We start from the raw sequence: 27,809 nt of genomic DNA, 5'->3' as shown, positions 1-27,809 counted from the left end.
TGAGACAAGGGTGCAGAGAGACGGAGAGAAGGGGGGAGAGACGGGTGGGAGGAAATATGGCGGGGGGGGGGGGGGGAGATGGGGAGGGTGGGAAGTGTGAGGGAGCATGGAAGATGCTCCAGAAAATGGGGGGAGAGAACCTGTTGGAGAAAGTGGGGGAGGATTGGAAGATGAAAGGGGTGTATGGTGAGAGAGGGAGGGAATGCGAGACCGGGGTGGAGGGATGAAGTCAGTGTCAATCTGGGCAGAGAGAGAGAGAAAGGAGGGAGAGTGGAGAAAAAGGGAACAGACAGTGTGTATGTGTAAGAGAGAGACGCAGAGAGACGGAGGGGGTTGGAGGGCGAGAGTGGGTGGGGGAGAATGAAAGAGAGGGGGTTGAAAGACTGGATCCTCTGCCTCTGTCTTCGATTGCGTAAGGCCACGGACAGTCCGTACCGTGGTAAACACTGACTGACGATAAGGGAGAGAGCAAAGGTTGAGTCTATGGTGTGTAGGACCCGTCCTGAGTCCGAACAGGGCCAGAGAGAATAGAACACCGGAGAGGGGAAGGCAGGCAGGGGGGGGGGGGGGGGGGGGGGGGTGAGCGAGAGAGTGTGTATGAGAGGGAGAGGGAGGGGAAGAGAGAGAGAGAATGCGTGAAGACAGAGCGTGAGAGACGCGAGTCTCACCTCGCCCCCCACACACACGAGACCGCTGTGATGCAGATTGAATCACCCCTGTGTAGACGACTCCTAACCCCAGTTCTGACTCTTTAACCCCCACCCGCGTTATTTAATTCCTCAACCCCCTCCCACTCGCCCTCTAATCACGTCTCCCTCTCTGATCGCCTTTGCTTGTTCAACCTTTGAACAAACTATAATCTTGCACTCTGTATCTATCGCTGACCACTTCACTCTCACATTCCTGAGCTTTCTCTATCATAACTCCCTTCCCCCTTTCCCTGTCCCCTCTTCCTCTCTCTCTCCCAATCCTCTACCCATCTTCCCTCGCTCCCATCTTTACCTTCTCCACCCTCTCCTTCTCCCTCTGCCTTATTTCTCTCTCTCTCCTACGTCTTTCTCCCTCCATGTCCCACTCCCTCCCTCATATATCCCTCCCTCCTCCTCTCTCCCCCTCCTCTTTTCCTCCTTCCAACCTCCCTCCCTCACTTACTCCACTCTCTCCTCTCCCTTTCACTCACTCTCCCCCTCTCTATCATCCCCACTCTCCCCATTATCACTTTCTCACTCCCCCTCTCTCTCACTCTCACTGGCTTTCACTCCCCCACTCTATCACCCTCTCTGTCTCTCTCTTGACACGACCCTTCTCTGCACGTCTGAACCCTCCCCTGGCTTTCTGTCAGAACGAGAGTTGAAAAAATGTCATGTTGAAGACTTCCTTCAACCTCCTTCGACTATGTTGAAGACTAGCTACAACTAACTTCGGGAAAATTGGACACCGAATACGGGAGAGTGAAAACGACCTCCTTCGATCTCCTTTGACCTCCCTTCGACTATGATGAAGACTATCTACGGCTAACTACTACGACTAAACCCAGGAGTAAAAAAGGATCGATTTTTTCCATGGCGACCTTTTTTTACTCGCGGGCATTTTTCAACATGTTGAGACCTAGCTGAGGCCTCGAGTGCATGGGGACTACTCTCGAGCATGAAGGAGAGTTACTTCATGCTTCATGCGAAATTTAAGTCCAGGGTCCGCGTACCGTAAGTGCGAATATCGCTCCCGTTAACGGCCGAGAAGCCAGGTCCTACCTTACGGACGCGGGTATCTCAAGCGGTCAGGGGCAGGATGCTGGTTATGGCACCAGAGTCGACCAGGAAACGGTGGCCGGAGTGGTGCTCACAGACGTACAGGAGTTCGTTCGGGCCGATCGCGTTTGCCTTTGCGGGCGATCGGCCGAGGCATTTCCCTGAAACGAACAGGGAACGCGACATCTTCGGGCTGAGCGAGTCCGGTCCTCCTTCTCGATTTCTCCTAGGCTGCACCCTGGCCGTGGCAGCGGGGCGGGTGAAGGAGCAAACGTCTCGTCGTCTGGTGTTCCATAGCTCATCGGCTCTCTCCGCGCGGTGCTGGTTCCATCCATGTGAAGGATCTTCGCCGCCCTGTCTCGCCGGCTGAGCCCGAACGTGTGTAACAGAACAGTCCTCAATCCCTCGTATTTGGCTGTTGCCGGCGGGTATCTTGTGTACGGCAGCAGCCTCGTTGCACAGTTCTGTGGTAGAGCCCCCACCATGTGGAAATACATCGTCCCATCAGCTGCGATACCGTGCAGATGAAACTGTGCCTCTATGTGGTTGAGCCAAACTTGGGCTTGATCCAGTTAGAACATCGGTAGTTCGTAACCCAGTGAGCTCTGCCTCGTGCTGGGTTACGCCTCTGTGGGAACATATTCCTCCTGCATGATCCCTGTCTAACGACGGCTAGCCGTCGGGGTCACCAATGTAGTGGATGCAGAGACGACCACCAGTTGATTTAAACAGAGTTTATTATGAAATCGTTTTATGGTCAACAGCTCTACACACGTGCGACTGGCCACCACAACGGTCAGTCGCTCAACTGCCGCGCGAAAGCGAAAACCGCGCGAAAGCAGCAGCCCCTCCCGGGTCACGTGACCGCAGCTTCCGAACGCCGGGTTCGATACCTGCATGCGCCACTACATCACTTTCAGATTGCTAATGCCAACATCACATGTGTTCAGGTTGTGTACCAAGGATCTCCCCTCTGCCTCAGCACAACACCCCAGTGAAGATCTTCAAAGAGACATCCATAGAATCCTAGAGTCATACAGCATGGAAACAGGCCATTCAGCCTAGCTTTCCCATGCTGACAAAGATGCTCCATCTATACTAGTCCTACCTTCCTGCGATTGGCCCACATTCCTCTAAACCTTTTGTACCTACTAATACAGTGATCCTCAACCTTTTAATTCTTAGTGCACACTTCTGTAACTATCGTGAGGGTGAAATTTCCATACCGCTCACTAATATTTAAATTGGAAAAAAAAAGTTACACGTCCAGAATAAAACAATAAAATTAATTGAAATTAACTTTAATGTAATGACGTCGTTGAGCCTGTTGCTGAGAAACTAAATGTTGGAGACCTGGTTTGGTTTTCTCCTCTTCCAGTGATTTTCAGACAGTTTCTCTGATTGGTGACAATACAGGGGGCAGCAACCCCTACAAACCCAATCAGAAAAGATACATGGAGTGACTGCTCCTTCACCCAATCATATAACAGCACCTACAAACATCGTAACACATAATAACACAGTAGAAGCATCTTAGTACATAGAGAAACATACCATTGAGGACAACCAATCACGGGTGATGGTGGGGAGACACAGAAACAAAGTAGAAACATCTTTAGGGCAATACTAAACTTTCAGATGCAGGCCACCCTTCCTGACCAATTACAAGCGAGTATTAAGGGTCAGTGTTCTGGAGCTCCTGCAAAAGCCCAGACTTTGTGGGTCACAGGTGCAGAAGCTTCCTGAAACTTCTGCAACGTTCCAGATTTAGTGGAGCCAGGTCCAGCAGCTGGCAAAGTGATGTCAGCAGCCCATTGTCACAGACACCCGTTTCCCAAGTACCCCAAATCCCTGCATATCTACATGTGCACCGGTGAATCAATATTGTGGCGTGTCGAATGAAAACGTTTTGGCACAATCTTGTTTGATGTATGTTCAATACCCGTATAAGTGAGTTCGGTATTCCGACTTCGCATGCCCAGGTTATAGGTCACTGGAGAAAAACATTGGATCGAGCTGCGTCTCCTGCCATCTATCCCGTCGACTGCTGTTCCGTTGCGGGGACCGTTGCTCAGTGATTCCCGTCGCTGCACCAACTGAGGCTGGAGCTCCAGGTCTGTGGAGAATCACACCTGCCTTCCCCCCCACAGTGAGTCGGACCTAAATCCCTCGGCATCTTTACAGGTCACAGAGTGACCTCGGCGGGCCCGTGACTGTCCGCTGCGGCTCTCGCCTTTTCCAGTGGCTGTAGTTTGGCCCCTTGGTGCCGGAGTAGCGGCGGGGACTGGGGAACGGGAGAGCGGCTTTTATTGGGCAGGTGTCCGGTGGCTGTCGGTTGTCCCACAGCCAGCACGGAGAAGCAGCCCCGCCCCTGAGCTGGCGTTTGGTCTCCAGCGCCGCTGGCACTGCCGATCTGCCGCTGGGCCGTCCCCGTCCAACGGCGGCCAGAGGTGTCGGTCTCGCTGCCGGGGCGGAGGGTGCGAGCCCGGAATTCGCTAGAATGTACTCGCTAGCATTTAGGAGATTGAGGGGGGGATCTTATAGAAACGTACAAAATTCTTAAGGGGTTGGACAGGCTAGATGCAGGAAGATTGTTCTCGATGTTCGGGAAGTCCAGAACAAGGGGTCACAGCTTAAGGATAAGGGGAGAAATCGTTTAGGACCGAGATGAGGATAACATTTTTCACACTGAGAGTGGTGAATCTGTGGAATTCTCTGCCACAGATGGTAGTTGAGGCCAGTTCATTGTGAGTTGGATGTGGCCCTTGTGGTTAAAGGGATCAGGGGGTATGGAGAGAAGGCAGGGATGGGATACTGAGTTGGATGATCAGCCATGATCACATTGAATGGTGGTGCAGGCTCGAAGGGCCGAATGGCCTACTCCTACACCTATTTTCTATGTTTCTATGTTTCAGCCCGGCTCCACTCCAGCTCCCGGGGGGTTTGTTGGCAGTCAAACATTACAATATTTTACATAGTTAAAAATTAATGCTGCATAATAGTTTAAAATATATAATTCAAATACTTTTCTATAAAATGATAGTAACTTTTTCTTTTCACATACATTCTCTCACAGATTTGAGTTTGAATATTTTGGATGTGTTTAATGCAGCATGTAATTATTCTGCCACCCACCTGAAGGCTTAAATCGCCCACAAGTGGGCGCTATCACCCAGGTTGAAGAGCACTGCACTAATCCAAGGTAGACACAAATGCTGGAGAAACTCAGCGGGTGAGGCAGCATCTGTGGAGCGAAGGAAATAGGCGATGTTTCGGGTCGAGACCCTTCTCCAGACTGATGTGGGGGTGGGGGGGTGGGAAGAAGGCAGATTGGGCTTATTGCCACCCTTCCCACCTCCTCTCCTGGCACTTTCCCTTGCAACCGCAGGAAATGCTACACTTGTCGCTTTACCTCTCCCCTTGACTCCATCCAAGGACCCAAACAGTCTTTCCAGGTGCGGCAGAGGTTCACCTGCACCTCCTCCAACCTCATCTATTGTATCCGCTGCTCCAGGTGTCAGCTGCTCTACATCGGTGAGACCAAGCGCAGGCTTGGCGATCGCTTCGCCCAACACCTCCGCTCAGTTCGCAATAACCAACCTGATCTCCCGGTGGCTCAGCACTTCAACTCCCCCTCCCATTCCAAATCTGACCTTTCTGTCCTGGACCTCCTCCATGGCCAGAGTGAGGTCCACCACAAATTGGAGGAGCAGCACCTCATGTTTCACATGGGTAGTTTACACCCCAGCGGTATGAACATTGACCTCCAATTTCAGGTAGTCCCTGCTTTCTCCTTCTTTCCCCTCCCCTTCCCAGCTCTCCCACAGCCCATTGTCTCCACATCTTCCTTTCTTCTTCCCCCCCCCCCCCCCCACACATCAGTCTGAAGAAGGGTCTCGACCTGAAACGTCGTCTATTTCCTTCGCTCCATAGATGCTGCCTCACCCGCTGAGTTTCTCCAGCATTTTTGTCTACCTTCGATTTTCCAGCATGTGCAGTTCCTTCTTAAACACTGCACTAATCCATGTACTTCCCTATCATGTGGCCTCCATGGTGAAAGTAGTTATCTTGGACTATTACTTTCAATGATGGGTTAAGTTAAAGGATCAAATTCTAAATGCCAGGTGAATATAATTTGTGCTTCAATGTATAGGCACTCCCAGACTTATGTAATAGGTAACTTATGTAAACTCGCACTTACGTAAATGATCCCGTTTCCTGAATGACCTGTTGTTGCAACAGGAGTATGGCGGGGGCTTCCCGCCTGCTTCACAGATATAAAAGCGTCGCCTGGTCTCGCTGCTCTTCCAGTTTTGGCCACTGTCCGTGCGACTCTGGGAAGGCGAGTGGGAATGAGGCAAGGGGTGGAGAACTCCCAGCCCAGTTGCCGACATCTTCCACAAGATGCACCGGTGAACCCATCTTCACCAGCTGCTGCACCATCCTCAGCTGTTGCAGTTCACGTTGTAGCCTTCCGTCTTCAGGCCGCCACCACTGCGCTCGGTCACCCTGGGTCTCACTCCGCTCTCACCAGCTGCCCTTCTTCCTGTAGGCTCTTGCTTTGTCTGCCCCACTACTCCCCCCCTCCCCCCCCTCCCCCCTTTCTGCATCACATGTTGCACCGTGGAACATGTCAGCAACGCCGGGAGAGAAGGGGGAGGGGGCAGCAGTTCAGGGAGTAGCAGCTGAGCAGACAAAGCAACAGCCAACAGGAAGAAGCAGCGGATGTGGAGAGGGATGGAAGCCCCATGGTCCTCACTTGCGTCCTGTCGGTGGTGGCAGCCTGAAGAAAGTGTTGATGGCCAGGGGCTACAATGTGTACCCCTACAGACCAGTACCCAGTTTAAATGATACCGCCTTGTGTAAAATCTGACTTTACCTACAGGTGTGGTACCCTTACCTGAAGTGTCTGTAATAGTCAATTTATTTTTAAGTTAGGACACACGCAGACAACAAACAAAGTTATTTACTTTCTTTACATTCTAGCTCACAGTTGTGGAAGGCTGGGGTCTACACTTTTACTGCCTTGTGTATTTACAAATCTAATGAATTCAAACACTTCCCATAAAGTGCTTGTTAGCTCTGTTTGCACAAAGATAAATTTGCACCTTAGAGGCCCCAATTATTGGAGTGAACTGCAAAGCGTGATTTCATGTTTTGATGGGCTGTGGAATATGGAATCTGATATTGAAACAGAAGGCATGGGAGCCACGTTAATGCTGTGTAGAAACAGCACGCCAGGAAGTGTAATAATCATCAGTCAGATATGAACAGAGCTTTTTCACAAAGTACAATACTACTGTTGATCGGAGAAGCACATTGTAACAGTGCATTCCATTGTAACACTATCTGACATATAGCATCATAAACTTGTGGAGAAGGTAAACAATAGAGAGAAAACCTTCCAGGACGTGTAAGTGATATCTATCTTGATGACATGATGTATGGAGTGGACATGAAGTCCCGGGAATGTCAACAGTATTCTTCACCCTGCGCCTCCAAGATGTCATTCAGATCTGCAAAGACGGAGCCGCTGGACATCTTGCGACCATTACTGGAGAGGTCGAGGAACTCCTCCGTTGAGCTTGGTACCGAGCTAATATACCGATCCCAGACTCGTTCTGCTGGCACTTCATGCTCAATCAGCTTTGGGGTTGTCTTTAGACTTCTTTCCAAGTTCTTCCTTTTGTGCTTGAACTCGAGGATGGTCTTTGTATAAGTGTTTATTGTAGTCACGGATGCAGCCATACAGCATGTAAATGATCCCCAAGCTAGACTGAGGGAAAACGTAAAATTAACAAATTAAAACTGAAATTGAATGTGCAGCATAAATTGTACAAGCTTTCCATGTCTAAAGCATAGTAAAGGATGATTTTAAAAATATATTATTATTCATAGGTTGTGTGGACATTTTGACATTTGCCCAAATGTCCCGTAAAGTGATGTGTTGGAAGGCAAATTCACAGGACAACAGGCGGCCTGAAATCACATATAGGCTGAAGTGACCAACATTGTTGGGGAAGTCCAGGACAAGGGGTCACAGTTTAAGGATAAAGGGGAAATCCTTTAGGACCGAGATGAGAAAAACATTTTTTTTCACACAGAGAGTGGTGAATCTCTGGAACTCTCTGCCACAGAAGGTAGTTGAGGCCAGTTCATTGGCTATATTTAAGAGGGAGTTAGGTGTAGCCCTTGTGGCTAAAGGAATCAAGGGGTATGGAGAGAATGCAGGTACGGGATACTGAGTTGAATGATCAGCCATGATCATATTGAATGGCGGTGCAGGCTCGAAGGGCCGAATGGCCTACTCCTGCACCTATTATCTATGTTTCTATGATGTTAGCAAACCAAACTGCTTTTTTTACAACAATCCAATAGTTTTGTAGCCACCATTATTGAAACTATCTTTAATGCCTGACTTTATTTAACTTGAATGTCAAACATTCTGCTGTTGCACCAGGAATCAAATGTGATTCTGGATCAAAGGTCCAGATCCCTGGATATATGAGCAGTACCATGCTGATCAGTATCCAATTAACTGCAGAAGCTAGAAATCTGAAACATAACAAAAGATATTAGAGTCGTTCAGCAGGTCAGGCAACAACTGTGGAAAGAGAAACAGTCAATGTTTCAATACTCTTCAGTACTCTTTCAGTGGATACTCTTCACTGGTAACGTTAGCTTTCAGTAGCAAATATGATGGGAGGGTTGGATAGAACAAAGAAATATTTCTCATAGTGTGACAATGTAATTGTTGAAAAAGCATTATTCATTTTTGTTTGTGTTATGTATGTGTGCATACACACACCATATTTCTCATTATATTGTTTACAGTGTACAGCGTCTGTTGTGCTGCCGCAAGTAAGAATGTCATTGTTCCATCTGGGACATATGACAAAAGACTACTTCACTCTTCACGAATAGGAAGGTTACATTTTAATCAATTTGACAATCGAGAAGGTGGGACAAATATTCAGTCGTGACAAATATAGCGGAGGATTCTGCCAGATGAGCACAAAAGAATCAGCCATACTTTTAATTCCTTTTCTCTGCAGAAATATGACACAAAGCTGGGTGGCAGTGTGAACTGCGAAGAGGATGCTAGGAGGTTGCAGGTTGATTTGGACTTGAGTGAGTGGGCAGGTGCATGGCAGATGCAGTTTAATGTAGATAAATGTGAGGTTATCCACTTTGGTGGCAAGAACAAGAAGGCAGATTATTATCTCAATAGTGTCAGATTAGGAAAAAGGGAAGTAACGAGACCTGGGTGTCTTTGTACACCAGTCACTGAAAGTAAACATGCAGGTCCGCAGGCAGTGAAGAAAGCTGATGGCATGTTGGCCTTCACAACAAGATGATTTGAGTATGGAGTAAAGGGGTCCTTTTGCAGTTTACAGGGTCCTGGTGAGACCACATCTGGAATATTGTGTGCAGTTTTAGTCTCCTATTTTGAGGAAGGACATTGAGGCAGTGCAGCATAGGTTCACGAGGTTAATCCCCGGGATGGCATGACTGTCATATGAGGAAAGACTGGGCTTGTATTCACTGGAATTTAGATGAGAGGGGATCTTATATAAATGTTTAAAATTATAAAAGGACTGGACAAGCTAAATGCAGGAAAAATATTCCCAATGTTGGGGGAGTCCAGAACCAGGGGCCACAGTCTAAGAATAAAGGGGAGGCCATTTAAGAACTGAGAGGAGAAAAAACCTTTTCACCCATACGGTTGTGAATTTGTGGAATTCTCTGCCACAGAAGGCAGTGGTGGCCAATTCACTGGATGAATTTAAAAGAAACATAGAAAATAGGTGCAGGAGGAGGCCATTCGGCCCTTTCCTGCAATTTCTTCTCTAGCTTCCCACAATGTCCTCAGATTTGTCTGATCAGGCCCGGGATATTTGGTTCCCTTTATAAGCGTGGGGACATTCAGCACCTTATTGACTGTAACACTGACTGCCATTGACTGCCCCAGGTCTTTCTCAATGGTAAAAACAGAGGAGAAATATTCATAGAGGATCTCGCTCATCTCCAGTGGCTCTGCACAGAGATGACTGCTTTGATTCTTGAGGGACCCTATTCTCTTCCTAGTTACCTCTTTTCCCCTTCATGTACTTATATAAAACCTATTTGGATTTTCCTGAATATTATCTGCTGGAGCTATCTACTGCCTGCTTTTCAACCACCTGATTCCCTCAGTTCCCGAAGCTCCTCCAGTGTACATTAGTGTCACTCATAGAGTGGCCCCACCCACAGGTTTATTAGAGAGCTCTCTCTCTATCTCTATTAGACTAGTAGTATGCATGCTGAGATGAAACCTCATTGAGTTACCTCTGCAGAGATGCTAATGAAAGACTGGATTCTAATCACTTTGTGTGAGCCTGATCTTTATCTAACATGGTGTCAGAAGTGGGATCGATATTTCACTGAAGTTAGGAATAAATTTCCCCTAGTAGTTTACCATGCCAAGGAATCTGCAGGCTGAGCACGTCTGTGGGTGCTGGTAACTCGTTAATAGCAATGGTTTTCGATGGATCAGCTTTGAGGCCATCTTTAGTGAAAACATGGCCTACATAGTTCACCTCATTTACTCTGAATTTGCACTCTTGAGGGTATAACTTGAGATTTTTTTTTAATTTGCATCGTGTTCTTGAATAGTTTGTCCAGCAATAAGGATATCATCAACTATGATGGAGCATGGGTAGCCTTCAAACAATTGTTCCACAGAGCGTTGAAACACTTCACTAGCAGAGCTTATGCCGAATGGCATACGAAGAAATTTGTACCGTCCGAAGGGTGTGCTGAAGGTAGTTAACTTGGAGGAGTTGTGTTCCAGAGCAATCTGACAGAATGAACACTTGGCATCTAGTACTGTGAATACAGTCACTTCACCCAGCTGAGCTGCAATGTCTTCCACTGTGCGCATGGGATAGTGTGGTCACTTAATGGCTGTGTTTACATCCTTAGGATTGATGCAAATCTGTATTTCATCCTTATTCATTTTCGTTGCTACGACCATGGTCGAGACCCAATCCGAGGGGTCAGTGACGGGGGCAATCACACCCATAGACACCATTCTGTCAAGCTCACCTTGTACAGGGTCCCGCATAGCATGGGCATCTGGTGTGCCAGATGGACAACTGGGAGTACATCAGGGTTAGTTGTGGTCATGTACTTGACAGGCAAGCTGCCCAGCTTGTCATCGAACAGACTTTTGTATTGTGTGTCAGGATTTGTTGAGTGAAGCCACATGTTGTCGACCAAGCCTCTTATGCTCACCTGCCTTGCCCTTCACTCTAACAGTAACACGCATGTCCTGAACATCCCATATTCCAGACGTTCCTCATCCTGAAAATAACCTGGCTCAATCAACTTGAGCGATTCCCTCTCTAACTGTACCATGTCGTGCGAGTGACTGACTCATTTTCATGGTGTCAGAAATGGGATTCAAACCCACGCCTCCAGTTGGAGAGATTTGATGGACAGCAGGCCCAAAGGAGACCAGGCCTCAATCCTGGCATGCATTAATGCCAAGCAGGGTTACAGAATCCCCCTGAACAATGAAAAACCTGTGACTCCACATTGCAGTTCAATTCAGTTTCTCCAAGTGGGAGCAGTCCCTCTCCCCCATAGGCTCGTAACCTAGCCAAAGTGCTTTCAACACATTTAGTATTATGTATTTGTTTAAATTCAGATAAAGACATGACATTACATTTCGCACCAGTGTCTATCTTTGCAAGCGAATGCCTAAGCAGCCTGGCATAGCACACAGCTGCTGATGTGACTCTACAATTACAGTCCTGTCACCCGGCGTGGCTGGCCGGATAAACAACACAATACCCCACTTGCGATTCGCCCATACTATCTAGTTTGCGACAAACTGGTATTACAGGACGGGATTATAATCAAGGGTCACAAAGCAGTTATCTCAGCTGTTCTTCGGGACGAGTACTTTTATGATGTCCACAGGGTTCACCGCGGTGTGTTAGCAACTCTACAGCAAGCGCTGAGCAAGTTTTACTGGCCTGGTATGACCAAGTATATACGCGATAAAGTCAAAGTCTGCGCTATCTGCAACAGCCTAACGCCACACCAACAGAAACCTGCAAACAACAGCCCTCTGAACAGGACCAGTTCATGGTAATGAAGGAGTCGGTAGCATGAACATTGAACTGGGATTATGGCCCAGAGCCCAAAGACCTTGTGTGGGAAGCAGTGAGTTCAGCGATTCTGCAAGCATGTTCAGCTCAGTCCAAAGTCAATTCTGTGTCCCAGAGCAACTCGTCTCGCATCTTGTCACTGTGTAAATGAGTCAGTCACTTGCACGACATGGTACAACATTATTTATTAAAGTTAGCTGACAGTACACTTCAGCATGTTGTTAACGCAAGCATAGCAGCTATTTGACTAACAGCAGGAGCTGAATTCTGATACTATGAACTGCATGCTAGGCGGAGCTTCTACTAATAAAGCACTACTATTGGTTAGGTGTGAGGTAACCACTCTACACTAACATCTTCAAAGTTGGCCGTGCCACAATTTAGAATGTTATGTCACGGGCCTGCCCCGTCTTTATTCATAACAATCTTAAAAGCTAATAGGTTGGTCACTGGTTCCATCCACGATCACGTCCTCCCCTCAATTTCTTAAGACGAGATCAAACATTTATTTCAGGAAATCTCACTACATTCATTTCAGGAAATGTGAAGAGGAAACAATTAGTTAAGACCAAAGTTGGACCCATGAGGACTGAAACAGGTGAATTTATGATACGGAACAAGGAAATGGCAGATGAGTTGAGCAGGTACTTTGGATCCGTCTTCGCTAAGGAAGACACAAACAATCTCCCGGACATACTAGTAGCCAGAGGATCTAGGGTGACGGAGGAACTGAAGAAATTCACACTAGACAGGAAATGGTGTTTAAGAAGGAACTGCAGATGCTGGAGAATCGAAGGTTACACAAAAAAGCTGGAGAAACTCAGCGGGTGCAGCAGCATTTATGGAGCGAAGGAAATAGGCAACGTTTCGGGCCGAAACCCTTCTTCAGACAGGAAATGGTGTTGGGTAGACTGATGGGACTGAAGGCTGATAAATCCCCATGGCCTGGTGGTCTGTGATAATTGCTCGTTTCTGAGCATCCCCCCCCCCCCCAGTCTAGTTTCAGTAAAAACATTAAATCAAGTACTTGAAATAACTCAATTTTATTTTACCAAAGGCGCGTCACAGATCAAACACTGTGCCTATCCCCAACGCGGATTCGATCCCTGCGTCTGTCTGCTCAAGCCCTCTAGGCCTCGCGCAGACAGAGACACTCCAGAAGTTCTCCAGAAGATCGACCTTGAGCCTCGTGATCAATTCTTCCAATTCCATCCTTCTTGGATCCCTTTGAACAATCCTTTCCATCCTTGTCTGCTTTTCTGAGGACGAAATAATAACGGAGTCAATTAACTCTCAAAACCCCAATTAGTCCTAAGCCAGATTCCCCAAGTCCATTCCAAATTCAATTTAAAAAAAAAAAAGTCTCCCCAGATTCACCACCACCCAATTTCGAGACCGAATTCAGAATTTATAATGTTTAATAAGGAACTGCAGATGCTGGAAAATCGAAGGGACACAAAAATGCTGGAGAAACTCAGCGGGTGCAGCAGCATCTATGGAGCGAATGAAATAGGCAACGTTTCGGGACGAAACGTTGCCTATTTCCTTCGCTCCATAGATGCTGCTGCACCCGCTGAGTTTCTCCAGCATTTTTGAGTACCTCAGAATTTATACATTTAGTTCTAAACCCCATAATTTAAATGCTATTAAAGTGTTCTGCCCCAAACCACAGAGAATTAATTTCTTCTAAATAATGTCTTCAAAAACAATTCTTCAGAGTAAGGTATGTCCCAAACGTTGATGTTATTCCCCTTCGAAAGTTTTTAAATATCTCTCATCCTCCTTTCTAATGTCTTTCCATTTATCATTCTAGTAGCTAGGTGTTCAGGTTCAGATTCAGATTCAGATTCAGATTCAGATTCAGATTCAGATTCAAACCTTATTGTAATTGTGCAGTGTACAGTACAGAAACAACGAAATGCAGTGTTATAGGATGAGGCACTAGGGCAGGCTCTTTTCTTTCTCATTTTAACAATGGTGTCGGTTGCTAGGGAGTGGGGATTGCTGGGTGATTTTTAGGGATTTCTAAAGGGTAGGACAGTGTCAATTATTTCCGTTTGCTTACCCTTACCCTGCGGAGCTACATTACCTTCCGTTGTTTTCCTCCTGCTCTCAGAGATCTGCGTTCGAAATATAGAAACATAGAAAATAGGTGCAGGAGGAGGCCATTCGGCCCATCGAGCCAGCACCGCCATTCATGGCGATCATGGCTGATCGTCCCCTATCAATAACCCGTGCCTGCCTTCTCCCAATATCCCTTGACTCCGCTAGCCCCTAGAGCTCTATCTAACTCTCTCTTAAATCCATCCAGTGACCTGGCCTCTACTGTCCTCTGTGGCAGGGAATTCCATAAATTCACAATTCTGGGTGAAAAAGTTTTTTCTCACCTCAGTCTTAAATGACCTCCCCTTTATTCTAAGACTGTGGCCCCTGGTTCTGGACTCGCCCAACATTGGAATTTTCTATCCATGTCAACACCCTACCCCCATTACCATGTGCTCTAATTTTAGTCACCAGTCTCCCGTGTGGGACCTTATCAAAGGCTTTTTGAAAGATACACTACATCCACTGGCATCCCATCATCCATTTTACTTGTCACATCCGCAAGAAATTCCAGAAGATTAGTCAAGCATGATTTCCCTTTCATAAATCCATGTTGACTCGGACTAATCCTTCTTCTGCTATCCAAATGCCCCATTAGTACCTCTTTAATAATTGACTCCAGCATCTTTCCCACCACCGAATCAGGCTAACTGGTCTGTAATTCCTCATTTTCTCTCTCGCTCCTTTCTTGAAAAGTGGAATAACATTAGCTATCCTTCAATCCACAGGAACTGATCCTGAATCTATTGAACATTGGAAAATAATCACTATTTCTAGAGCCACCTCCCTGAGGACCCTGGGATGCAGACCATCAGGTCCAGGGGATTTATCATCCTTCAGTCCCATTAGCCTACCCAATACTATTTCTCGCCTAATGAAAATTTCTTTCAGTTTCTCTACCCCCTTAGATCCTCTGTCCTCCAGTACTTCTGGGAGATTGTTTGTGCCTTTCTTAGTGAAGACAGATCCGAAGTACCTGTTCAACTCTTCTGCCATTTCCTTGTTGCCCAGTTGCGTTCTTTTTACCTCACTCCCCAGGCAGTCCCTTGCTGACCTAATGTCCTGCACGCACAAAACTGAAGATGGGTTTCGGTCAGAAATGTCGCCTATTTCCTTTGTTCCATAGATGCTGCCGCACCCGCTGAGTTTCTCCAGCATTTTTGTCTACCTTCGATTTTCCAGCATCTGCAGTTCCTTCTTGAACATTAATACAGTCTTCATTCCCCACTCCCATTCCTGTGCAATAAGCTAATTGTTTCTTTCCCCAGTGCCTCTTTATCTTTCTTCCGCTGGTATCTTTCTCACCTAGCTACGCTGTTACTGTCCATCTTCCCTTCTTCCTTGAGAGTTTTCTGAGAGTCAATTGAAGTGTTTTTCACATTGACTGGATCATGATGGAAACAACTGAAAAGGGATATGAAATGGAATTCAGTGGACAATGTGGGAGCAGCGAGATGATCTTGACTTTGCAGCCGACATAGCTCTCCATTCACACACACAGATACAAATGCAGGGGAAGGCGGACAGACTCTCGCAAGCTGCAACAAAACTTGGTCTTACACCCAATACAGCAAAGACAACAGGTGATGAGGATCCACTCCAAAACCAGCACCCCTATCCTTAAGCACAGCACTGCTCTAGGGAGGCAGAAATATTCACATACCTAGGCAGTGTTGTGGACATCACTGGAGGGGCTGAGGCAGACATAAAATGTAGAATCAATAAGGCTAGGGTGGTGTTTAACATGCTCACGAACATCTGGAGCTCAAAACACATCTCAATCAACACCAAAATATGCATCTTTAACTCAAATGTGTAACAGGTGATGCTGTATGGATCAGAGATATGGAAAACAATAAGCACACTACAAACGCTGCAAACATTCATTAACATCTGCCTTAGGAGAATACTTAACATCTGGTGGGGAGACAAGTTAAGCAATGTGGACCTGTTGGAAAGAACAAGGCAGGAGCCCATTGACTTACAAATTCGAAGGAGAAAATGGAGTTGGATTGGACACACCCTCAGGAAACCTGCCACAAACATCACCCGGCAAGCACTGAAATGGAACCCCCAAGGAAAAAGGAAAAGAACAGCTGGAGAAGAGATGTCCAGACAGAAGTGGCTGAGAGTGAACTCAACTGGGGAGATCACAAAAGAACTACGAACAACCGAGTGAGGTGGAGGACATTTGTCAACGGCCCACGCCCCCTAGAGGAGCAAAGAGCTTAAGAAGAAGAAGAAATTCCGCTGATTCAAAGTTGCTTAAGTTTGTGTGATTCTGCTTTAAACTTGAAGTGGTGACGGCTTCCAGCAGGCTTTCACATTCCTCTGCTTTGGATTTCAAGCGGTAACGTTGAATACTTCTGATTTAACGTGTTAAAATCAGAGACTTGTATTAGAGTTAGTATGATTCTGTTCTTGCATTGTTAACTTTTGTTGTTTTAAGATACTGTGAGTTTTGTTGCATGGAAATCTTGTGCCATGGAATTGATTTTGTTGTGTGGGAATTTTTGGCCGAAATGGGAAACTGTGTAGATGCTACAACTGATCCCTGGAGTCTCTTAATAAATGTATGTGATAAGTACCCTGATAAAGCAAAACAATTATCTGGTGAGTTAAATAAGATTAGGGAGTGAATCGTGGCCACTAGGGGAACCCTGAACCGTGTATAAGCAAACACGTTTATTTATATAGCACATTCCAGCAACAAGGTAATTCAAATGCTTTACACAAAACATCAAAGAGCAATCAAAAGCAATTAAAAACAGTCATTAAAAAGAATAGAAAATAAAAACAAGCTAAATAGAATAGGACAAGACTAAAAGTTACAGTGCAGTGTAAGAAATGAATGTATTTAATTTAATTGAAGGCAGCGTCAGAAATGTCTTCAGCCCCGATTTAAAAGAACTGAGAGTTGGAGCAGACCTGCATTTTTCTGGAAGTTTGTTCCATATATGTGATGCATAAAAATATACGCTGCTTCTCCATGTTTAGTTCAGACTCTGGGGACAGAAAGCAGACGTGTCTCAGACGACCTCAGAGGTCTGGTTGGTTCATGATGTAGCAGATGATCGGAAATGTATTTTGGCCCTCGACCATTCAGTGCTTTATAAACCAACATTAATATTTTGAAGAAATTTCAGTCTGAAGAAGGGTTTCGGCCCGAAACGTCGCCTATTTCCTTCGCTCCATAGATGCTGCTGCACCCGCTGAGTTTCTCCAGCATTTTTGTGTACCTTCGATCTTCCAGCATCTGCAGTTCCTTCTTGAACAGTAATATTTTGAAATCACTTCTTGGACAGACTGAAAGCCAGTGTAAATACCTAAAAACTGGAGTGATGTGATCCACTTTCTTGGCCTTAGAGAGGACTTGAGCAGCATCGTTCGGAATCATCTGCAGGCTGATTACAGAGGGAGGAGTGACCGAAGATTGCATGATCTAATGGTTGGCTTTGATTTGATAGAAGAGACACAACGAGGATTGATTTGGATGGGTGGGGGAGTAGAACCCGTGCCAGTACCCACATATCCCAACAACCCCCACTGTATGAAGGAGTGAACACAACAGGTTGTTAACTGACTGCATACCACTAGATGGCACAGTAAAACCCGGCATGGACTAGATCAGCAATGTAGTGATTGACAAGTATCGGCTTTGCCTGTCCATACCCCATCTCTCACCAGGGGCTTAGACTGTAATCTGTTGGCCCGAGATTTGTGATGTACATTTCAGTTGAAGATCGATTGTGGAGATACCAGGATAACTGTGAGCCCATGGGCCCCAAAAAGTAAGTAAGTACATTACATTTATATAGCTCGTTTAAATCAACTCGCGTTGAAACCAAAGTGCTTTACATAGAAAAAATAATTACGTTTCCGTACATCCATAGAAAAATTAAAAAAAAAAGAAAAAATGACACAACACATTATAGATTTCAACACGAACGTTCCCCCCCACAACAGAATCAACATTTTCCACTGTGGGGGAAAGGCACCAGAACGTTCCGTCCTCTTCCTCTGTGACCACTCAAGATCGGGGCCTATTTGTGGCCAGTCCGATGCTTCAGGCCCTCTTGCCGGTAAGGTGGAACTCCGGAGTCGGGAGAACACTCCTCAGCGGCTTGGAATGTCTGGAGCGGCCGCTTCCTCCCCGGAGACCGCGGCACCCGATGACCTCAGGCCGCGCTGGTTCGAGCTCCGACTCTGGCCGATCTCCCAGACTCCGCGGTGTTTTAAATCCAGCGCCGCCCTCCCGCGGCTGGACGCCCGCAGCCACAGCTCCTCGGATGTTGGAGCCGGCGATCAGCAGCATCCGGAGCTTACTGCACGGCGACCCGGTAATGCATCGCCCGCTCCGTGATGGTGTCCCAGCGCTGTGCCGCCACCGACCGGTCCCGACAGGAAACGCTGCTCCAGTCCGATGGTAGACTGCGAGGAAGGGGGGAACAAGCAGCTCAGAGGGAAGCAGCCTCTCCGACCAGGTAGGGACCAGGAAATGAAGTTTCCCCCTTCCCCTCCCCAACCCACCACACCAAAGAAAACCTCCAACTAACGTTTGGGAACATTTTTCCTGCATCTAGCTTGTCCAGTCCTTTTATAATTGTACATGTCTCTATAAGAACCCCCCTCATCCTTCTAAACTCCAGTGAATGCAAGCCTAGTCTTTTCAATCTTTCCTCATATGGCAGTCCCGCCATCCCAGGGATCAATCTCGTGAACTTACGCTGCACTGCCTCAATCACAAGGATGTCCTTCCTCAAATTCGGAGACCAAAACTGGACACAATACTCCAGATGTGATCTTACCAGAGCCCTATACAACTGCAGAAGAACCTCTTTACTCCTATACTGAAATCCTATTGTTATGAAGGCCAACATTCCATTAGCTTTCTGCACTGCCTGCTGTACCTGCACACCAACTTTCAGTGACTGGTGTACAAGGGCACCCAGATCTCATTGCACCTCCCCCTTACCTAACCTACCCCATTGAGATAATAATCTGCCCTCTTATTTTTGTCGCCCAAGTGGATAACCTCGCATGTATCTATATTATACTGCATCTGCCACGCATCTGCCCACTCCCTCAACGTGTCCAGGTCACCCTGCAACCTCCTAACATCCTCTTCACAGTTCACACTGCCAACCAGCTTTGTGTTATCCGCAAACTTGCTAGTGTTGCTCCTAATTCCCTCTTCCAAATCATTAATATATATGGTAAACAGTTGCGGCCCTAACGCCGAGCTTTGCGGCACTCCACTCGCCACTGCTTGCCTTTGTACAGCAGCCTCAATAAGCCCTGGGCACCAGTGCCACCCACTAATATAAACAGAGCAATTTTGGGCCAGAGAGGGGGTTTTCAGCAATGATACCAGGAATGATTGTGTAACATATGATGCGCACAGGGCCTGTACATGCTGGAATTTAGAAGGATGAAGGGTCCCCTCATTGAAACTCACCGAATAGTGAAAGGCCTGGATAGAGAGGATGTGTCCACTAGTGGTAGATTCTCAGACCAGAGCCACAGTTTCAGAATAAAAGGATGTACCTTCGGAAAGGAGAGGAGGAGGTAGTGAACGTGGTGAATTTGTGTAATTTATTGCTGCAGGTGACTGTGGAGGACAAGTCATATGTTTAAGGCAAGAATTGACAGATTCTTGATTAGTATGGGTGTCGGGGATTATGGGAAGATGGCAGGAGAACGGGGTTGAGAGGGAAATATAGATCACACATGTTTGAATGGCATAGTACACGATGGTCCAAATGGCCTAATTCTGCATCTTGTGCCCAGGCACCCATTACATCCATGCCGTTCTTGCACACACCCCCCTAGCTAACCTGAATATTTATGCTTGCTTCTCAACAGCTGTCTTTCACCTGTCCGAGTAATGCAGCAACCTCTTGCATTTACCGAACTGCATAAGTTAAAGCTTGTTTGGCAATCTCCTCTCTTTCATGCTCTAATTTAATGGAAACAAACTAATCAGTAAACAAATTCTTGCAGAATTCAATGGAATCCAGCTTCAGAAATATAACTGGGGCAATGTCAAGTGTGGAATAACAGACAGCACCAGTTTCGTTATTGACTGAATGCATCATCAGTTTCATCTGCACATTCCCTGTGGAGGCAGACTGCAGTGATTCGGGTTTCAGCCCGAAACGTTGTCTATTTCCTTCGCTTCATAGATGCTGCTGCACCTGCTGAGTTTCTCCAACATTTTTGCCTACCTGCAGTGAGACTCAGCAGGAAGTTGTGAATAAAGTTTAGAACAAAATCTCCACCATTCCCAGCTCATGAATTACTGTAACAATAACCTCCAGAAATTCTTGCACAGTCTTAAAAATACTGAAATCACATGGATGTGCCCTAGATGTACCTGTTGGCGTGGGGTTGAAGAACAAGAATGGTTTGGTTGGGAGTGGGTCATTGCCATAAAATATCAATAATCATTGAGCAGTATTTATTATTTTTGAACATTTCCCAAATGTGAAGGAAAAATATGCATTATAATTAGTAAATCGATTAAAACTGGAATTAAACTGGATTAATTCACGGGCTATAAGTGAATGGTTGGAAAGTGTAACATTACCATAGAGTGGGTACAGAGAAGGTTCACCAGACTGATTCCTGGGATGTCAGGACTTTCATATGAAGAGAGACTGGATAGACTCGGCTTGTACTCATTAGAATTTAGAAGATTGAGGGGGGATCTTATAGAAACTTACAAAATTCTTAAGGGGTTGGACAGGCTAGATGCAGGAAGATTGTTCCCGATGTTGGGGAAGTCCAGAACAAGGGGGGCACAGTTTAAGGATAAGGGGGAAATCTTTTAGGACCGAGATGAGATTTGTAAATCACACGTGGTTAAAGTGCATCTTGTCAGATTATATTAAAGGCCATTTTTATACATTCTGGTTGCACCATGTAGATATTACAGCTGTGTTTACATTATGGATTGCACTGTCATTCCTATGGATTTGGTAAAGGTGTTAGAGTCTGAAAGGGACAGTGGAAAACAAATTTGAGAAGAAGGGAGGGATTATTTATCAGTACGGTGCTGACAGGTTTGGAGTTCTTGCCATAGAGGGAGTACAGAGAAGGTTCACCAGACTGATTCCTGGGATGTCAGGACTTTCATATGAAGAAAGACTGGATAGACTTGGTTTGTACTGGCTAGAATTTAGAAGATTGAGGGGGGATCTTATAGAAACTTACAAAATTCTTAAGGGGTTGGACAGGCTAGATGCAGGAAGATTGTTGGGGAAGTCCAGAACAAGGGGTCACAGTTTAAGGATAAAGGGGAAATCTTTTAGGACCGAGATGAGGAAAACGTTTTTCACATAGAGAGCGGTGAATCTCTGGAATTCTTTGCCACAGAAGGTAGTTGAGGCCAGTTCATTGGCTATATTTAAGAAGAAGTTAGATGTGGCCCTTGTGGCAAAGGTATCAGGGGGTATGGGGAGAAGGCATGTACAGGATACTGAGTTGGATGATCAGCCATGATCATATTGAATGGCGGTGCAGGCTCGAAGAGCCAATTGGCCTCTACTCCTGCACCTATTTTCTATGTTTCTATGTTTACCACAAGGGGGAGGTTAAGGACAACTGAAGGAAAAGGAATGAATAGTCACTAAGTTGGGATAGAAAGGGATAGGTAGAGGCTCTTGTCAGCATTTAAGTACAGACATGATCACGGGTGTGTTTCAATGGTGCATATTCTACATAATAAGAACAGCTAACATTCAGCTGTATTCTAACTGCACAACAGATTAATGTGAATTGGATTATTTTACATACAGTGATTTGTACAATGCCACCTACCAGTATGACCACCCGTAATCCCAGGTTTGCGGCCTCCAATCTTCAGGTCCAAGGTTGACAGTCATCTGAAACACCGTTGTATACATCATGTGAGCTACCATCCCAAGGAGACCTGCAACGCCAAGTCACAAGGACGTTGGGGATTCAGCAAAGGTGAAGGAATGGGTGAATCTTTTTTCCAAGTTCCAGCCTTAATATTTTAATGCAGCATTTTCAGTTTATTTCACATACATTCAGTTCTTTTCAGAATGTAATATCTCTAAGTTAGTACTATCGTGATTTGGATCTTTTATAGTCCCACAACATGAGATGGCAGTGTGAGTTCAAACTGTGTGTATGCAAATATTGGTTGCCAGGAGACAAAGGGGGCCCACTTCATCAGGGGTCCACTTGATATAGGGGGGCCACTTCATCAGGGGCCCACTTGCCATCGGACAAGCTGACACCGTGGCCCGTCCGCCACTGTGTGTATGATCTCCCATTATTAAAGCTGGCAGAATTTTGGATTCAGCCCATCTGTAACCTTGCTACACTTAATGCAAATAAAAAAAAAAACCTGGATCTAATTCTCAATGTGACCTCCTAGCGTCGACACAGGCAAATGCAAGGATTCAAGCCACTACTGTTGTTTCTGACTTGGTGCTGAAAATATGTGGAATTACTTCCAAGTAACTGACGAGTTGTAATGTTGTCGTCAATTACAAACTGAAGAGATGTTTAAGAAGGAACTGCAGATGCTGGAAAATCGAAGGTACACAAAAATGCTGGAGAAACTCAGCGGGTGCAGCAGCATCTATGGAGCGAAGGAAATAGGCAACGTTTCGGCACGAAACGTTGCCTATTTCCTTCGCTCCATAGATGCTGCTGCACCTGCTGAGTTTCTCCAGCATTTTTGTGTACCTACAAATTGAAGAGAGTTCACGTCTAGTTTCTCGATGTCCCTGCCACTGATGAGGAGGGTGCAAGCACTGACGAGGGGATGGAGGTGGTGGTGAGGTTAATCTTAAATGGACTAATGCATATGAATGGAAGGAATGTGTGTGTGTACAGTGCCCTCCATAATGTTTGGGACAAAGACCAATAATTTATTTATTTGCCTCCAACTTATACTCCACAATTTGAGTTTTGTAAATCACACGTCGTTAAAGTGCATCTTGTCAGATTATATTAAAGGCCATTTTTATACATTTTGGTTGCACCACGTAGATATTACAGCTGTGTTTACATTATGGAGGGCACTGTCGTTCCTATGGATTTGGTAAAGGTATTAGAGTCTGAAAGGGACAGTGGAAAACAAATTTGAGAAGAAGGGAGGGATTATTTATCAGTACGGTGCTGACAGGTTTGGAGTTCTTGCCATAGAGGGAGTACAGAGAAGGTTCACCAGACTGATTCCTGGGATGTCAGGACTTTCATATGAAGAAAGACTGGATAGACTCGGTTTGTACTCGCTAGAATTTAGAAGATTGAGGGGGGACCTTATAGAAACTTACAAAATTCTTAAGGGGTTGGACAGGCTAGATGCAGGAAGATTGTTGGGGAAGTCCAGAACAAGGGGTCACAGTTTAAGGATAAGGGGGAAGTCTTTTAGGACCGAGATGAGGAAAACTTTTTTCACACAGAGAGTGGTGAATCTCTGGAATTCTCACCCACAGAAGGTAGTTGAGGCCAGTTCATTGGCTATATTTAAGAGGGAGTTAGATGTGGCCCTCGTGGCTAAAGGGATCAGGGGGTATGGAGAGAAGGCAGGTACAGGATACTGAGTTGGATGATCAGCCATGATCATATTGAATGGCGGTGCAGGCTCGAAGGGCCGAATGGCCTACTCCTGCACCTATTTTCTATGTTTCTATGAGTTATTGAGAAAAAGAAGATCCAGGTTCTATAAGTGGTTAGATCTAGACAATAGAGAGAAATCGTGAGATTAGTGAAGGAGAGGAGACAGTTAATAAAACAGTGACGAAAGGCTGCCATTGATGGGAGAGAGGGAATTAATGTTTTGCAAGAAGTCGGGAAGCAACCCTAAGGAGGGCAGAACACATGAGGAAGAGAAGCAAGTGGAGCAAGTTGGGTCAGTATTTCATAGGGATCCATTCAAATTTGTTAAATGAATGTTTAGTCATGTATAGAGTGGATAGCTCAAAGCTTCAAAGGAAGGCAATAGACAATAGGTGCTGGAGTTGGCCATCTGGATTATTATCCCCCAGTTTTTGGCGGTCGAGCAATAACAAAAATAATAATCACATATCTCTCATGTAGGCCCTACATTATCTTAAAAATACTTCAAACAAAAAACATTGAAATCGTACTTCTACAATGCACTAAAACATGATTTTAATACATCAAATTTCAAAATGTCCCCCTCCCACACCCTCCCCTGCTCAGTCGCTCTCTGCTCCCTCACCAGGTTCCCCCGAGGCCGGTGATCAGTGACCGCTCAGCCCCCCACTTTCAAAAACGCTTGTGGGAAAGTTGGGTCAAAGGACCTGTTTCCACACTGTGTCACTTTATCACTCTATGTCTCTAACCAACCCTCATGCCAGCTGCCCATCCGATTGAGGCCCCTGCTGCAATCTTTTCACAACCATCTTCACTATCTGCAAAACCACCCACTTTTGTATCATCAGCAAATTTGCTAATCGTGCCTTGTATGTTCTCATCCAAATCATTGATATAGATGACACACAGTAACGGCCCCAGCACCAAACCCTGGGGCACACCACTCGTCACAGGCCTCCATCCCGTGGAGCAAACCTTCCACCATCACCCTCTGCTTCCTTCTAGGAAGCCAATTTTCAATCCATTCTGCTATCTCTCCTTGGATCGCAAGCGACCTAATCTTCCATAGCAGCCTACTATGTAGAACCTTGTCAAATGCCTTAATTTTCCATATACAAACTCCATATATACATCTACAGCTCAGCTCTCATCCACCTTATTGGTCACATCTTCAATAACATAATCAGATATCTGAGACACAATCTCCCACGTACAAAACAGTACTGTATACAACCCTTGTCCATCTAAATGTACGTATGTACATATACTTTCTGACCACAGATGTTAGACTCACTGGTCAAATGCTTGATCTGTTGTATCAAGAATTTGAAGACACTGACCTCTCTATTATATACATAATTACAGCTGCTCACTCATTGAGTTCAGACTCTCTTACATCCAGTTACATCTGTTACATACTAGGTACAATTTCAATGCCCTCCAATGATCGTCATGTCAGTGGTAGGAAAGCAACTAGAGAGGATTCTTTAGAATATGGTTTACTTGCATTCAGAAGTAATAGATTAATTAGGGATAGTCAGCGTGGCTTTGAACACAGCAGGTCGAACTGTAATAACTTGATCAAGTTTCTTGAGGAAGTGACAAAAGTGGTCAATGAGAATTGTAGCTGTGGATGTTGTCAACATGGGTTTTAATAAGGCATTTGATGACGTCTCCAATGGCAGGCCGATCTAAGAAGATTAAGATGCACAGGATCCCCAGTGACTTGGTCACGTGGACCCAGAACTGGCTACTGATAAAAGACAGAGTTAAAGGGGAAGGATTTTATTCTGGCTGGAGGTCTGTGACAATGGCGTTCTGTGCTGGGACCTCTACTATTTGTGTAATATATATACATATATAAATAACTTGGAAGCAAATGTAGGTGGGTTGATTAGTAAGTTTGAAAATCACTGATTGATGGAGTTGACAGTGAGAAAGGCTGTCAGTGCATACAGACCAGCTATAGACCAGCTGAGAGCTGCAGGAACTATACATCAGGAGGTACAACTCCAGAGCCAATAAAATCATGGGCGACCCTTCCACCCCTGCAATGGATTGTTACGGTCAGGCAAACGCCTCCGTTGCCATGCTGTGAGAACGGAGAGGTTGAGAAGGAGTTTCTTCCCAGAGGCCATTCGGACTGTAAACTCCTATCTCACCAGGGACTAACTTTACTGAACGTGTTTCCTTCCGCCCACTATATTTAATATGTAAAAGAATATGTGATTCTGTTCCATTCTGTTTGTAGTTTGTTTGTTTGTTTGTCTTTTTGCACAAAGTCCGCGAGCATTGCCACTTTTCATTTCACTGCCCATCTCGTATGTGTATGTGACGAATAAACTTGACTTGACTTGAGAGGCGGCTACAGAAATGGGCAGAGAGATGGAAGATGTGATGCAATCTAAGCAGGTGTGAAGTGTTACAATGTGGGAGATCAAATGTAAGGGGAACGTGTGCAGTTACGAGCAAAAACTGTTAACAGCAGGGGAAAGTACATCTGTGGTTGCAGAGCAAAGCATTGTAACCACAGGAGATGTAACACCTGTCCATATACCTCCTCCCTCATGTCCATCCAGGGATCCAGCATAAGCCAGAACAAATGGAGACGAGGCAAACGTTTCCCCAATCACTTGTGTTCGGGCTGCCAAGCCTGCTAATCATTTTGACTACCCTTCCCATTTCCAAACAGATCTTTCTGTCCTGGGCCTCATCCATTGTCAGAGTAATGCCCCTGTCCCACTTGGGAAACCTGAACGGAAACCTCTGGAGACTTTGCGCCCCACCCAAGGTTTCCGTGCGGTTCCCGGAGGTTGCAGGTGGTTGCCGGAGGTTGCAGGTGGTTGCCGGAGGTTGCAGGTAGTGGAAGCAGGTAGGGAGACTGACAAAAAACCTCCGGGAACCACACGGAAACCTTATGTGGAGGCGCAAAGTCTCCAGAGGTTTCCGTTCAGGTTTCCTAAGTGGGACAGGGGCATAAGGCTACATATCATATGCTGCTTGGGTAGCTCACAACCTTCCTGTTTATGCATTGAACATTTAAATTTATGTCTTGGTTCCTGATCACATATATCCCATACTTGTGTTTCAATTGTACAAGTTCTTTTGGAGGTTGTGTTTTGAAACACACTCATTATGTCGTGCAACCTTCCAAGAAGTTAAAACACAAAAGCTTATCACAAATATACTGAACGTTTGTCTACCAAGGGATGAATAGAGAATAATCAAATAGCTATTACCTGACAAAACTGTAAAGATAGCAGCAAAGGCGTTCAGCTTTAACCCATCAATCACATTTGTGTAGTGGCAGATCTCAATACACATGAGGCTGAGACCAATGACCAGCAAGAGAATATAAAGGATTTCAGCCACAATGGACAACCAGAGGACACCTGGAGAAACAGATCAATGGAAAGAATAAATCTACTTGCAATGCAAGGAGCCATCAGATTAACAGCAGCTGTTAACTAGGAATGATTTGAATTACTGATCAAAAGAACAAACTTTCCTGATTTGTGATTTATGATTGTAAAACATTCTTCCAATAGCAAAGTTATCAAATTCACGGGCAAACTACTGGTGCAATTTAAAGAGAAGTTCATTGTTGCTGTCTCCATGGATGAGGCCTGATCTGCTGATTAGATCTTGCATGTTCTGCAAGTATTGTGAGATGTATTTTGACCTTGGCTGAGATGCCCTTGTATTAACTGTCACCAAGAACTGCCTGAGCTGTTGTCCTACATAATGATTATTCTGCTGAGGAACCGTCAAATCATACAGCAACATAGCTCATTGCCTTTGAGAAGAGACAGAAGAAACACCAGTCAGGAAAAATAACTTAAAATAACACAAAAGATTCAAAATTCCTTTTCATTTGTTTTGCACTTGAATTACACGTCACTCTAACATTGTTTTTAAAAACTCCCAGCAAAAATATTATCATCTTCAGTTGCACGGTAGCCAGTAACAGCACTGGTCAAGCACTGGTTTTCATGTATAATCTTACACTTTTGTGGAGGGTGACTGACGGAAGGTGGAGAGATGGTGGGGAAAACGGGAGCACACCGGGACAAGTTGAATCAGTTGTGATCTTATTGGATGACAATACTTGATCAAGGGACCAATTGGGGGAGAGTTCCTTTCACAGCGTGTGGGGAGTCCGGCCAGGGGTAAAGTTGCGGGGAGGGCAGGAGCGTTGAGA

General features: G+C 45.7%; 1 protein-coding gene across 1 annotated transcript in view; it reads right to left on the bottom strand.

Annotated features, from left to right (window-relative positions):
* Nucleotides 1–6,353: 6,353 nt before the first annotated feature.
* Nucleotides 6,354–27,809, bottom strand: part of gsg1l2b (gsg1-like 2b) — a 35,488-nt gene continuing 14,032 nt past the window's right edge. The window contains exons 3-5 of the mRNA XM_055653727.1: nucleotides 26,848–27,000; nucleotides 21,830–21,941; nucleotides 6,354–7,524 (exon numbers count right to left, since the gene is read on the bottom strand). Coding sequence (XP_055509702.1) covers nucleotides 7,221–7,524; nucleotides 21,830–21,941; nucleotides 26,848–27,000 — 569 coding nt within the window. The 3' untranslated portion in view covers nucleotides 6,354–7,220. The remainder of the gene's footprint in view (nucleotides 7,525–21,829; nucleotides 21,942–26,847; nucleotides 27,001–27,809) is intronic.

The sequence above is a fragment of the Leucoraja erinacea genome, chromosome 23 (assembly GCF_028641065.1).
Source record: "Leucoraja erinacea ecotype New England chromosome 23, Leri_hhj_1, whole genome shotgun sequence".
Taxonomy (NCBI): domain Eukaryota; kingdom Metazoa; phylum Chordata; class Chondrichthyes; order Rajiformes; family Rajidae; genus Leucoraja; species Leucoraja erinaceus.
Note: the sequence above shows the minus strand (reverse complement) of the source record. Positions and strands in the feature narration are given on the sequence as shown.